Source organism: Garra rufa, chromosome 15, assembly GCF_049309525.1.
Source record: "Garra rufa chromosome 15, GarRuf1.0, whole genome shotgun sequence".
Lineage (NCBI taxonomy): Eukaryota > Metazoa > Chordata > Actinopteri > Cypriniformes > Cyprinidae > Garra > Garra rufa.
The window spans coordinates 26762083-26776362 of NC_133375.1; the positions used below are offsets into that span (position 1 = coordinate 26762083).

Consider the following 14280-nt stretch of genomic DNA (forward strand, 5'->3'; position numbering starts at 1 on the left):
AGGAGCTCACGTAGGACCTGCGGCTGCGCATTGTGGCTGCTCACAAGTCAGGAAAGGGCTATAAGACCATATCTAAATGTTTTGAAGTTCCAGAGTGCAAAGTATTAATAAAAATGTTCTGCACTAAATAAAAGATGAGTTTTTTTTTTTTTTTTTTCCGGAATGATGCCTCTTGTACATCGTCTTATTATCTTCTGGGAGACGTCTGCGTCATTTCTGATAAAAAAAAAAACCTTGCTGGTTAAATAAAAGTAACTTTAATTCAGAATTTTCCAGGGGTATGAATCATTTTGGGCTTGACTGTGTATATATGGGATCAGTCAGATTTTAAAAAATGTTTTTAAGAATGCTTCCTGTAGGATCCTTTGATGAATAGAATGTTCATAATAAACAGCATTTGTATGAGAATGTTTTATTTTACATTATAAATGTCTTTAACTGTGACTTTTGATTCAATTGAATATGTCCTTTGTAAATAAAAGGATTAATTTCCTTAAAAATAAATGTAAAAACCTAATCCTAACCCATCTTTCTGACTTTAAACTTTTTTAACAGTCTGTATATATACTGTATTTTTTGATTTATAACCACATTGTCTTTTTTCAGGTTGAGTCTGTTCAATGGGACCCCCAGAGCCCTATTGCACCCAACACTAAAAGACCCTCTGCAGTGTAAGTGCAACTCTGAGCTTTACATTCAGTCAATAGTTTGTAGTCCACACTGCTAGCAGCTCAATTCGGTCAAACAAATAGTGGATTCAGTCTAAGTTTTAAGTCAACATGAAATCAGAATTCAATTTTCTTAATTCAGTTGATAGCAATAAAAGTAAGTGATGTTGGATTTGAAAAAGAAGTGAATTGTGGTGGATTGAGATGTTCCTGAAAGCAAGTCCTAGTCGAAAATACTTCTCAAAAGTGGGTACCAGAGGCATTTCAGGAGGCATTCGGGTGTGACTCTGCTCTGATATTCAACTCTCTGTTGTCATTATCCAATCAAATCCTGGCCTACTTGAGTGACACATAAATATGTCACACTGCAGAAGTGAAATAGGTTGTGAATTGCATTTCATGTTGACTTTTAAAGTTATTGGTCCGTATGAATGTGGTTTTGAAATGAAGAGATCATTCTGAGTTTTCTTCTAGGCAGTTCTCCATGATTTTTTTTGTTTAGTTCTGTACAGTAGATAGATTGATGTGATTACCCCAGCAGCACAGCAGGTATTTGAAGGTTTGATTGAACCGGCCTGATTTCTGGGAGAGCGCGTGTAGTGAAATTTGACACTAGATAACATATTCTTCTCATGGTCTCAAAGGAGTCAAACCGAGCTAGAGACAACAGCAAGAGCTTAGTAATAAATAGTTGATAAATAGCACTTTATGCTTTCTGACACTAGTGATGAGAAACTATTTGCATGTGCGTGTGTGTGTGTGTTCGCCTCATTTTTCAAATGCTTTCAATATTCAATCTGTCAGCTTGCCTTGACTTTCCCATTTAGATTCATTTCCACCTGAAAGCAAATTGAATTAGGACTATTTCTTGCAGTGCTGTTCTAAGCAAACAATCTCTGTCAAGACCATTTCAGATCTTATTTTCTTATCTTTGCTGACACTGAAAGGTGAACAGGTTGTGTCTTTTGAAGGAGAATCTTAAATGTGCAAATTAAAGGAAATAGCTGGGACTCGCCGATAAATAATTGAAGAGATTCTTGAAACAGATTTCTGAAAGTAGCCCTAATTGATGAATATTCTTTAATGTTGGCCTTTTTTGCTGTTGTTTTTGGCAGATTCTTCATACCTCGGAAGATGTATTATTTGGTTCTGACCTTGTAAGGCTTTTATGTTTGAGAATAGCGTTCCGATTCCTTTCTTCTATTCATGTTCTTATCTTTTTTTTAATGTGTTAATACTTCTTTTCCGATTTTGCCATTTATTTAAATTGATGTACATTTATTTTCTGTGTCCTTAGTTTTAAAAAGAATACATTTTCTTTCCTTCGCTGTGGATTTAAAGCAATCAAGTAGGTTGTCTTCAAAATTCTCCTTTTTGGAAGCATTTAAAGGAATTGTTCACCCAAAAATGAAAATTACCCTATGATTTACTCAAACCATCCTAGGTGTATATGACTTTATTCTTTCAGATGAACACAATCAGAGTTATATTAAAAGGTGTCCAGACTCTTCTAAGCTTTATAATGGCAGTGAATGCAGGGTTCAACGCTAAGGATGTTTTCTACTAGCCCGATTGGGCTGGTGGTTCAGATTTTTACTTGCCCTGCCAAAATTTTCACTGGCCCAACCAAAAAAAAAAAAAAAAGAAAGTTAATAGTAATTTCTTAGCCACATTTTAAATAATGTGTCAAAATGTGCACAACAGTATGTCCAGGTTGATGGTCCCAGATCAGCAGTTAACTATACATAAATGGAGGACTCCTATTAAAAGAATGTTGTTGCGAAGAAGAAAATTAAACAATATTAGTAAATAGAGTGTTATTAAGCAGAATTTATGGTAAAAGTTTTGTTTTTACGGTGGTCGTCCATTAATTTTTTTTACCTTTTCATATGTTTAATTAGGCTCAGAGGTGCCATGAGTGCAATCAAATTCATAAATTCATGTTATACAATTTTGAATACAGAGATCTGCCAGCAGGTGGCGGCAAAAGAAACTGATTTAATTACTGAATCATATTATTCATTTGATTTGTTCGAATGGATGGTTCATTCGGGAATAAAACAAGTGACTCTTAATGAATGGGAAATTTAATCATTTTACTAGATTCGTTTAAAAACGCACGTTCATTCATAAACGAAACACCGCTGTGTTTGAATGGAGATGCGCAGCGGCTCAGTTGTGACTTGTTTCAGACTACTTTTGACGACGAAACGGAGCAAAATCAGGCATAGTGTTATAGTCAGACAATGTAAGTCACTTAATAATAATTTCTTGTGTATATATATATATATATATCGAAGACTCGTTCTCGCCCCCTACACTGCAATTCTGCTAGATATACATCCGCGCTAAAATATCAAGGTGAAAGTCATCATAGCTTGCGTAGTATAGACGCAGCTCCCAACCCAACTTTGAGAATAGATTAACAGCGATATTTTTTTTATCGCCCGATAAGAGTCTCACGTTAACGCAGCACGTTAACGCCGATAATGGCCCACCACTAATATTATATTCTTATATATATATATATATATATATATATATTCTTGTATTAACAAAAGCTCTATTATAATCAACGGCACTCTTTATAACTTACTGCACAATCAATCTCTTATTTACACTCTCTCTGCACTTTGTTTATGAAAGGATTCGTGAGATATGTCTATGATACATTACTCAACGTTGCAAAAACGCGTAGAAACCTTTGAAGCTAAACTGAGCGCAAATACAAATATGCTGATGGGGTCAGTCGCACATGGTGCTCCTAAATATTTTTTTCACAGTCGCACGTAGTAATTTTTAGTCGCAAATGCGAGTTAGAAACAAAGTTTTCTTTTTAGCTTCATAATTTGATGTTGCCGCCATGTTGCCGTCTCTTCGCTGTACTGGTTGTTACCAGGTTACGGAAAAAACAGTGCTTACAACATCCAATCAGATAAGAGGAACCGAAAAGCAATATGGTGTTCACGACATCACAGAGAAGGTAGCATTTAAAGGCTTTTAAACACAAGCTGTTTCTCGATTCTAAGACTGTACTTGCACGAATTTGACAAACAGTCGCAGGCAAATTAAACTTTAGTGACAAGGCAGACGATCCTGTCTACTGTCCCGAGCGTCTCGCACACTGGCCCCGGGCCATCGGGCAGTCCTTATTGTCGAGCCCTGGTGAATGGCTGTTCAAGATTTTGAAGTTGAATATAGTGCATACATCATAAAAAGTGCTCCACACAGCTCCGATCGGTTAATAAAGGCCTTTTGAGTAAATCATGGGGTAATTTTTATTTTTGGGTGAACTTTCTCTTTAATCCACGCTGTACAGTCACATGTATCCATAGATGTTCTGCCAAATTATATAAATGAGGTTTGGGAATTAATTGAATGCCAATAAAAGGCAGAAAAAACATTTTTGTCAGATGACAGCAACAGGTGGTATGGAACAAAAAAAAAAAATGCATTATTGGGAATGAATCCATTGTGAAATTTTAGCATAAGAGCACACTGTAAAAAAATAAAAAAGTTTAAACTTGAAATAATTTGTTAGCTGACTTGAAATTTTAAGTTACTTAATGTTAAGTGACAACAATTTTAGTTGACTAAACTTAAAAGTTCTAGTCAGCGGAGTAACAGATTATTTTAAGTTGAAACAGTTTTTTACAGTGCACTTACAGAAAATAATATACCTTAAAAGAATGTCTTTGGGTGTAAACTGAATGTTTTCAGACATTTACAGGACTGTACAGTGCGATAAATTTACCACTGTAGCACGTGTGCCATACAGTTTCGTGTTCATAACAAGGCCGCTTGGTAGTGTGAAGTGCTTTCATTGTGCTTGTTTGTTTGTTGTGATTATTAGAGCTGGTAATTTAACGCGTTAATTAGATTAATTAATTACGGTGAAAAATAACGTGTTAAAAATACTAACGCATTTAACGCACTTGTCCCGCCCCAGACCTACGTGTGTCATTTGACATTTTATACAGGTGATTGATGACAAATATGAGGCAGGGCAGCAACTTATGCGTGATAGCTACAGAACGTAGTTAGAATGTCCCTAAAATTCAAGATATGGGGCAAAAATGCCCCTGTTTGAGTTTTTTTCCTCATATTTACGTCATATAGTTAAGCAATATCACACGAGAAATAAGGGCAAATGTGATACTGGTCTTATACAACAGTTCAATAAATAAGAAGTTAACAGACTGCAACAGTTTGAGTTAAAAATCTTTGTTTGTGTTCTACTGAAGAAACAAAGTCACCTACAGCTTAAATGCCCTGGGGGTAACATCAAATTTTCATTTTTGGGTGAACTATCCCTTTAATTAGATTTAAAAATTTTAATCGCTTACCAGCCCTAGTGATTATACTTAGTAGTTAGGGGTGTGCGATATGACCATTTTTGATTGTGGATGATTAAAATGTTTCCACAATCTTCTTTTGAAGAAATATCGTAGTATTGTGCTACAGCACACATTCTATCAGTTGCAGTTCTGGCGCATCCTCCTCAATATACTGTACAGCGCGACATGCGTTCACATCAAATGTTAACTTGGCAGTAGAGTTACACTCGCAGGAAACTGCACTTATTCACAATCACAAAAGTGCATATTTTGCATCTGCTTTAAAGCCTTGCCGGTTAAACATTTAATAGGGAAATTAGCAGTAAATGGTAAAGCCACCATGACAAAGAATCATGATAAAATCATCAATTGTGACATTCCTGAAAAAAATTGTGATATAATATTTTTGCCATATCGCCCACCCCTAACTTGTAGTATGACTGTTTAGCCTGTCCTACAAAACATTCAACCTCTGTAGCACCAGTGCTATGTGCAAAAAACTAGGGATGCACCGATCCGAATCGGCCGATCATGCTTGCGCGTTTTGTCAGTAAAGCCGGTTCTGTAATCAGCGGTAAATGCCATCAGGTGCGTGATTTCACGTTGAGCCGTATATACTACACACAGCCGTTGTTTACCTGACAAAACGCGCAAGCATGATCGACCGATTCGGATCGGTGCATGCCTACAAAAAAGTAACCACACAGTCCTGATTTAAATTGAACATTTAATTGCAATCAGCTGAACATGTTTTTTGACTCACCTATGTACATCTCTTTATGTAATTGCATAATTACTTTTATTGAGTTAAATATAGTGAAATATAGTTAAAGTGTAATGCCGAATGTACTGACAAGCGTAAATATATATATATATATATATATATATATATATATATTTTCATTGAAACTAATTATGTGTAATTTCATATTTGTAATACAGTTGCTTTTAGTACATGTAAAATGTATCGACTTAATTTAATTTAAAAAAATGTATTTTTTAATAACATACTACAGTTCACAAGGGATAATTTATTAAAGGGTTAGTTCACCCCAAAATAAAAATTCTGTCATTAATTACTCACCCTCATGTCATTCCAAACCCATAAGATTCATCCATCTTCAGAATACAAATTAAGATATTTTTGATGAAATTAGAGAGCTTTCTGGCCTGCATAGACAGTAATGCAACTACCACTTTCAAGGCCCAGAAAGGCAGTAAGGACATTGTTAAAATAGTCCATGTGTCATCAGTGGTTCAACTGTAACTTTATTCAAGTACCACAACGCACAATGTACACTAGTGACCGGGCGTTTAACACAGACATGGAAGAGAAGAATTTGTTGAATGAAGTCATTATTTTTGTTTTCTTTGCACACACAAAGTATTTTCGTAGATTCATAAAACTGAGGTTAAACCACTGATGTCGCATGGGCTGATTTATCTTGAATGTGGTAGTTGAGTTGCTGTCTATGCAGGGTCAGAAAGCTCTTCATCTGCGTTTTGAAGATGAATGAAGGTCTTACAGGTTTGGAACAACATGAGGGTGAGTAATTAATGACAGAATTTAAATTTTTGGGTGATCTAACCTATTAAGATGGAAGTTTATCCCTTAGATATTTGACTTTCTAAACAATGACGTTTATGTAATCACAAATGACGAAACTAACTCAGTTTATAATGAGAATGATGGAGTTTTGCTGTTGTGCCTTCATAATGCTTGCTTTGTAGATGTGTTAATCTGAAGACTGAGAGCACCATATGAGAGTGACTCATGGATGCAGTGTATCTGCAGGGTGTCCAGCTGTTGGAGTGGAGAGGGAGCAACGTTGATCTAAAATTCTCTCTGAATCCAGCCTTTCCTTCTAGCCGTGTTTCTCTGTGCTACCTGCCATTCTGTCTCAATTATGCCTCTCCATGCTGGAGGGAGGAGATGTCCTGCTGTCTCTCTGAGAGTCTGAGCCTCCTAGGGCCTCTCCGATCACACCGTAAACCTGCTGTCAAACACACACAACATAGGTGCAAGCATTCTCTCGCATGATTTATACAGCAGCGCGCACACACTCAGCCATTGTCTGCTCATTAATACCACTGAAGCCACCTTCTGGATGGTGCAGATGTTGGGAAAGTGAGAGGACAAGACCTAGAGCAGTGCTTCTCAACTGGTTTTCTTCCAGATTTTTTTGTTAAACATCAAGTGGTGACCAGATGCGCTACCAAGCTTAGTTCAGTTCTGTTCAAATCATTTCAGCTTGATTTGATTTAAATACAGATCTGTTTTGTTGCCTTAGTTTAAATTTAATCAAGTTCAGTTTGATTCCTTTTGTTTTGAATCAATTTAAACTTGATTCAGTGTTTATTTTGGTTTAATTTAAGTTTAGTTCATTTGAATTCATTTCAATTCATTTGGTTCAGTTCCATTCAGTTTAATTTAGTTAAGTTTGATTCAGTTGCACGGTAAATATTGACCTAAAGCAGTTTTACAAAGAATAATGATCAAACCAAATGCAACAGTGACTTGGAAAAAGCTCTTAAGGTAGTAGTTCACCCAAAAATGAAAATTTGCTGAAAATGTACCCACCCTTAGGCCATCCAAGAAATAGATTAATTTGTTTCTTCATGGGAACAGATTTGGAGAAATGTAGCATTACATCACTTGCATATAAATGAATCCTCTGCAGTGAATAGGTGCCGTCAGAGTGAGTCTAAACAGCTGATAAAAACATCACAATAATTCAAAAATAATCCACACAACTCCAGTCCATCAGTTAACATGAAAAAAGCTGTGTGTTTGTAATAAACAAATCTATCATTAAGTCATTTTGAACATTAAACCGTTGATTTTGATGTGAGAGGACAACAGAGGATGTACTCTTTTATTTTATTTCAGCCAGAAGCAATGGTTTACAGGTTTTTATTAGGTTAGGAAGAACCATGGGAGGAATCATCTTTTACAATACATATTTTAGTTTAGTTTAGTTTTTTATTTGAGTTTAGTTTAGTTTAGTTTAGTTTAGTTTTATATTTTAAATTTTGTATTTTATTTAATGAAGTATTTTATTTTATATTTAAAACTTTTTATTTCATTCTTATTTCATGTCATTTTATTTTTTTAATTTCATGTCTTTTTTTTGTTTAGTTTTATCTTTTAAATTTTGTATTTTGTTTTAAGTATTTTATTTTATATTTTTATCTATTGATTTTATTTGATTTCATTTTATTTCATTTCATGTCATATTTTATTTTGTTTTATTTTAATTTATATTTAAATTGTGATTTATTTTATATTTAAAACTATTTCTTTTTATTTCATTTTATGTCCTAATTTATTTTATTTATTATATTTTTTTATTTCCAATGTCATTTTTAATTTTTTTTTTATTTCATGTCATATTTTTTATTTTAGTTTTATATTTTAAATTTTGTACTTTTATTTATTGAAGTATTTTATTTTATATTTAAAATTAATTTCATTTCATTTAATTTCATGTAATATTCTATTTTATTTTATTTTATTTTTATGTTTTTGTATTTTATTTCATGTTAGATTTTATTGTATTGTATATTTAAATTTAAAATTTAAATTTAAAATTTTTTTTAGACTTTGCGCCAAAATACCCATAGATTTTATTTGGATGCATTAGCTTGTGATGTCAACGATGAGCGCCACCATTACGATTCTAACATCAGATTGGATGCTCTTCTGTTCTGGTCTCCATAGGAATCCATTCAGATAGCTCCCATATGTTTTTAATGTAGCTAACATCAGCAGCTTAGTCACATCTACACATTGATTAAGCTTTGAGAAGTGAGGCCCTGATAAATGACAGTCTTTGCAACATTGCAAACTGATGGCGCTATAGAGCCATGTCCTTTTTAAAAACATTTTAATAGGTTTAACATTAGATTAGATTACCAACTCGGAATATACACTACTTTGACTAGAAACACTAGAGACCGGAAATGCAAAGCATTCTTCAGGTTAAGAGTCAGGCGTGACCTCCGCATTCAAGAAAAACGTCTATATTTAATGTTCAGTTATTTGCATGGTTGGTTACATTTTAATTTTTTGCATTTAGCATTGATTTTTTTCCCCCCCTGCTTTTTGCAGCAGAACATTTTTGGATCACGACCCATAAGTTGAGAACTACTGGCATAGAGAACGTGTAAACAGCATTGGCAGAGCCTAATAATCCTGGCACGTAGAAATCTGTGCTTTATTTGATGTGTTTGTCTGGGCCCATGTCTTTGTGTGTGTGTGTGTGTGTGTGTGTGTGTGTGTGTGTAGAAGAGAGAGATGGAGAGATGTGAGAATGAGTGAGCGGTTTTTCATCTCCGAAGATTAGAATGCCTATTTTGACACACTTCTGTGTTTGTAGATGGCTGATTTTGACAAGCACAGGAGCTTAGTCATTCCTACAGAATAGAGACAAATAGATGCAAAGCCATGTTGATGTTGTTACATCTGCTGTTACCTCAGCCGTGAAAGAAACACATAATAACCTCGAAAGGCCAAAGAAAGACCGGTCATGTTAAATTAGTTGTTAAATCAGGTTTAATCATGAAGGATTCAGTTGGAATCAGCAACAAAGCTGGTCGACAGAGAGCTGTAGGTTCTGGTACACTGATTGCTATTTGTTTTAATTTAAATAATTTTAGTGCTGTTTTTTGAACCATGGCCTGGTGGTTTACAAACCACAAATTTTAATATAGACTGCAATGTGTCCTGATTACATTTAAAATAAATAAATAATTTAATAAAACTAATAAATGGGCACCAGTAAGATTTTTAATCTCATGATCATCAAGGTATTTATTATATCAAAAATACAGAAAAAACAGCCATATTGTAAAATATTATTGCAATTTCTAATATTGGTTTCCTATTTTATTCTACTTTAAAATATAATTTATTTGTGTGACACACCGCTGAATTTCCATCAACGATTACTCCAGTCTTCAGTGTCACATGATCCTTCAGAAATCATTCTAATATATATGCTGATTTATTAACAGTTTTAAAAATAGTTGTGCTGCTTAGTATTTTTTTTAAACTTTTAATTTTTTCTTTGATCCATTGATGAATAAAAAGTTAAAAAATAACAGAATTTACTCAAAACAGAAACCTTTTCTAACAATACAAGTCTTTGCTATCACTTTTTATACATTTAATACATCCTTGCTGAATAAAAGTATTAATTTCTTATAATAATAATAATAATATTAAAAAGAGAATATATATTGTAATTTCTATTCTGAATAAACCCTGATATTTTAAACTTTTTATTTACTAAAAGAATCCTGAAAAAAGTATCACAGGTCCCAAAATCATGTGACACTGAAGACTGGAGTAATGATGCTGAAAATTCAGCTTTGCTTCACAGAAATAAATTATATTTAAGTATATTAAAATAAAATAAAAACTTTAAATTTAAAATTGTAATAATATTACAGATTGGAGTTAAAGTATATTGAAGTAAATTCTAAAATATTTCACAACAATACTAGTATTTTTCCTGTTTTAATCAACTTCTTTAAGCATGAGACTTCCTTAAAAACATTAAAAAATACTTCCTGACCTCAAACTTTTGACTGCTAGTGTAACTGCAGTAGTACTACAACATAGCAGGTGTTTCATTTATACAGATGCAGTAAAATAGGAAAATACATTCTTAAAAAAGATCAGCAGGTTATATTTGAAATGCATAGTGTTGCATAATAAAGCTGCAAAGATTGAACTTTGCTACACAGACTAGAAATATGCAGGCCCACACAAAATCTGTGCATAGATTTCCTCAGGATTGCTACTTCCATTACAAACCGTTCCATTCTGCAGATTGCCCCCCAAAATGAGTGCAGAGAATTGAAAAAGCATGCTGGTTCTTTTTGTGCCTGGTAATACGTAATCATTAGAACAACATGTTTATTTGCTGCTAAGTGGATGTTTTTTAATCTAATTTGTTATCTAATTGTACAGATTAGTCCATTAGATAAGTAATCTAGTAATTTTGTCACCCCACTTGTGATTGAACCTGTGACCTTCTTTTAAAAGCCCCGATCCTTAACTATTAGGCGAGCACCACTCAGAGCTGTTATTAAGGGTGAACAGAATGACACACTGCATAGGGCCCTATGATTTCCACGATGCGGAAAACATGGACAGATCACAAAAATACTATTTCAGGGCTGTATGTTAACTTTTTTTGCACATAGCACTGGTTTTGTAGCACAGGCCAAACAGTTGTAGCACAAGTTAGGGGTGGACAATATGGCAGAAATATCATATCACAAAATTTTTCAGGAATATCACGCTTTTATCATGATTCTTTGTCATGTTGGCTTTACTATTTACTACTATTGTAAAAATACAATATATATATATATATATATATATATATATATATATATATATATATATATATATAGCACACCCTACAAAGTATCATCACATACACAGGTGACAATTTGTGTATCTGCGTGTTTTGTTTCCGGGAATTGAAAAAAGTATCTTTTTTTTTTTTTTACAAAATTTTTGCTAAATGCGGCTAAACGTAAACATTACAGCTCATCATCTCAGGCAGAGAGGGGCGGGGTGAGCAGAGCTCATTTGCATTTAAAGGACCATACAATAAAATGAGTTGATTTTTGCAGAGCTGATTTTGACAAGGTAAAAGTTTTTTTTTTACAGTACTATTGAGAAGTTTTAACCAAAGTATATTAGAGACTTTTCGTTAAAACCCTAAAGAATTCCGACGGTGTGATTCCGACCAATTCGAATGAGTTTGTCTAATAAAGCGACTACGCATGCTCTCAGGCTATGGCATTGTTCCTGAAGGAAATCTTTTTCCCCTCTTGCTCTCTTTCTTTTAGAAGTTTGTTTGTAAATTTTGTCACATTTTTAATGTTTAAACCCATCTTAAAAGATTTCAGATTCCATCTGGGCCTGTCATTTGTTATGTAACTGAAAATATGTGTGTTGTCACCTGCCACCGACATCCATTTCCACGACTCAGGCAGGTGTGCGCACATGTTCATTTCATTCAGAACCAGTCGTGTTTTTTTTTCTTTTTTTTTCAATTGAGCGGCAGTGATGCACAATTCTGTGTAATACGACTTCGAAGTAATGGAGCGGAATGTGTGCATGCGTGTATCTATGTCTGGGATAAATGGCCTAATGAAAAATGGAAAGCTCTGTTGAAATGTAATGATGCAGACTGGTGTGAATGGCTTTTAGCAGGTTCACACCAGCTCTTTCTTTCCCACAGATGCGCACAACAAAGAATAGCACACAAGTGGTACATGTTAGAGATGCACCGATTGATCAGCTAGTGATCGGAATCGGCCGATTTTTCTCATGATCGGCCCGGATCGGTGACCGGCCGGTCAATTGCTCCTCTTGCCGATTCCTAGCCGATCCCTTATTGCCAGCAGCGCATGCAATTACGTCACAGCCTTCAATTCATTGAAGAAATTTTTGTATGCTTGCTTTGTTACTTATATTTTATTTCTAATGTTTTCAAGACTCAGAGCACTTTATTTTGTTAAAGTTATTTTAATATGAGAAGATGCTGTAATGTTTATACATTTCTTTTATTATAAAATAAAAAAAATACATAGAGGAAAAGATTTTTGCTAGTATAACTATACTATGTTAGTTACAGGAACTAATTTTATACCTTTTTCGAAGGCACAAAGCACTTTATTTTGTTGTTAAAGTTATTTTGTTGTAAGAAGATCCTGTAATGTTTAATAATTTATTTTATTATAAAATAAATTTAATTAAAGAACATATTTCTGTGTAGGCCTATGCTTTCATTACAGTTCTTAAAAAAAATAAAAATCGGAATCTGCAAAAATCTGAATCGGCAGGTCACGCTTACTGAAAAATCGGAATCGGCCAAGAAAATTGCAATCGGTGCATCTCTAGTACATGTCTATAGTTGCACTGAGAAACTTTTCTCTGGCTTTGTGGACACACCTTGCATCTAAAAGCCTTATATAAGTCCTTACGCATGTGAGATTTCAATATCGTATTCTTACCTTGACACACTAGTTGTGCTTTGCTTGAGAACATAAGATTTAAAGTGCATGTTTTAAAGGTAAACAAGATTTAGAAACGCAAATGGGGTCCAGGTGGGTGTTTTTCCTCTGCTATGAAAGTGTCTGACAGTGAAAATATTCTGAAAATCATTGTAGAGTGGGCAAAAGTGTGGTAAAATTAAATTAAAGTGGAGATTGCTAGCATACAATATAGTTGTTGACTGTAGCATGAAATGAAACTCTCTGCTTGTGCTCTCATATGTTGTCCCAGTTTGAGAGAAATATCTCTTTCGTTTTTAGCAATCTTTTATGATGGCAAGTTTCATTGGGTGCAGTCAACAGCAACGATTTGAAAGGGATGTTTTTTTTCTCAGTATTTAACAATGATGTGTAAACCTTGGGTTCATATGAATCTAGATTTTACTGTGCTGTGGGGTTTGACAGTATCCTGCTTTTTTATGGTTATTAGTGGGGCTTGTTGAGACAAGAATCACTATTATTATTGCTCATACTTGAGGTTGTTTTTTTTTTCTAATCCCATAACCCAGTATTAAACTTCAGTGTGTAATTTGTCCCGCACCATTTGAGCTACAGACATAAATGATGACTCAAATTGTGGCTTGTTGAGGAGAGGCATCCTGTTACCTTTCAGACTTACCAGCTGAAAAAGCGGATGATAAATTGGGCAATAAAATCCTATAAACTAACACAGAAGGAGAGAACAGAGTCATATAGGTAGCAATGTCACAGATCCATTCAGTAAGGAGGTTCCACCCATTTGCTAATATCAGAATCCAACAAACTTTTTAGAACGCCTGCCAATGATGATGATGTGAATTGAGAAAATTCATATAAGTTAAAACTGATCATAAATGTTAATGTTAATTAAAACACTTTATATTTTATTGTATGCTTTTTTTATTACACTTCCAGTCAAAAGTTTTTGAACAGTAAGATTTTACATTTTTTTAAAGAAGTCTCTTCTGCTTTCCAAGCCTGTATTTTTTTTTTTGATCCAAAGTACAAAAGCAGTACAATTTTGAAATATTTGTACTATTTAAAATAACTATATCTATTTCAATATATTCCAAAAAGTAATTTTTATTTTAGTGATTTTAAAGCAGAATTTTTAGCATTATTACTCCAGTCACATGATTCTTTAGAAATCATTCTAATATTCAGATTTTCTGCTCAAAAAACATGAATTATTATTATGTTGAAAACAGCTGAGTAGA

At 33.9% G+C, this 14280-nt stretch overlaps 1 protein-coding gene across 1 annotated transcript in view; it reads left to right on the forward strand.

Moving 5' to 3' along the window:
- Positions 1-14280, forward strand: part of nphp4 (nephronophthisis 4) — a 239143-nt gene that overhangs the window by 43365 nt on the left and 181498 nt on the right. Inside the window, exon 4 of the mRNA XM_073819843.1 lies at positions 607-706. Within this exon, the coding sequence (XP_073675944.1) occupies positions 607-706 (100 nt within the window). The remainder of the gene's footprint in view (positions 1-606; positions 707-14280) is intronic.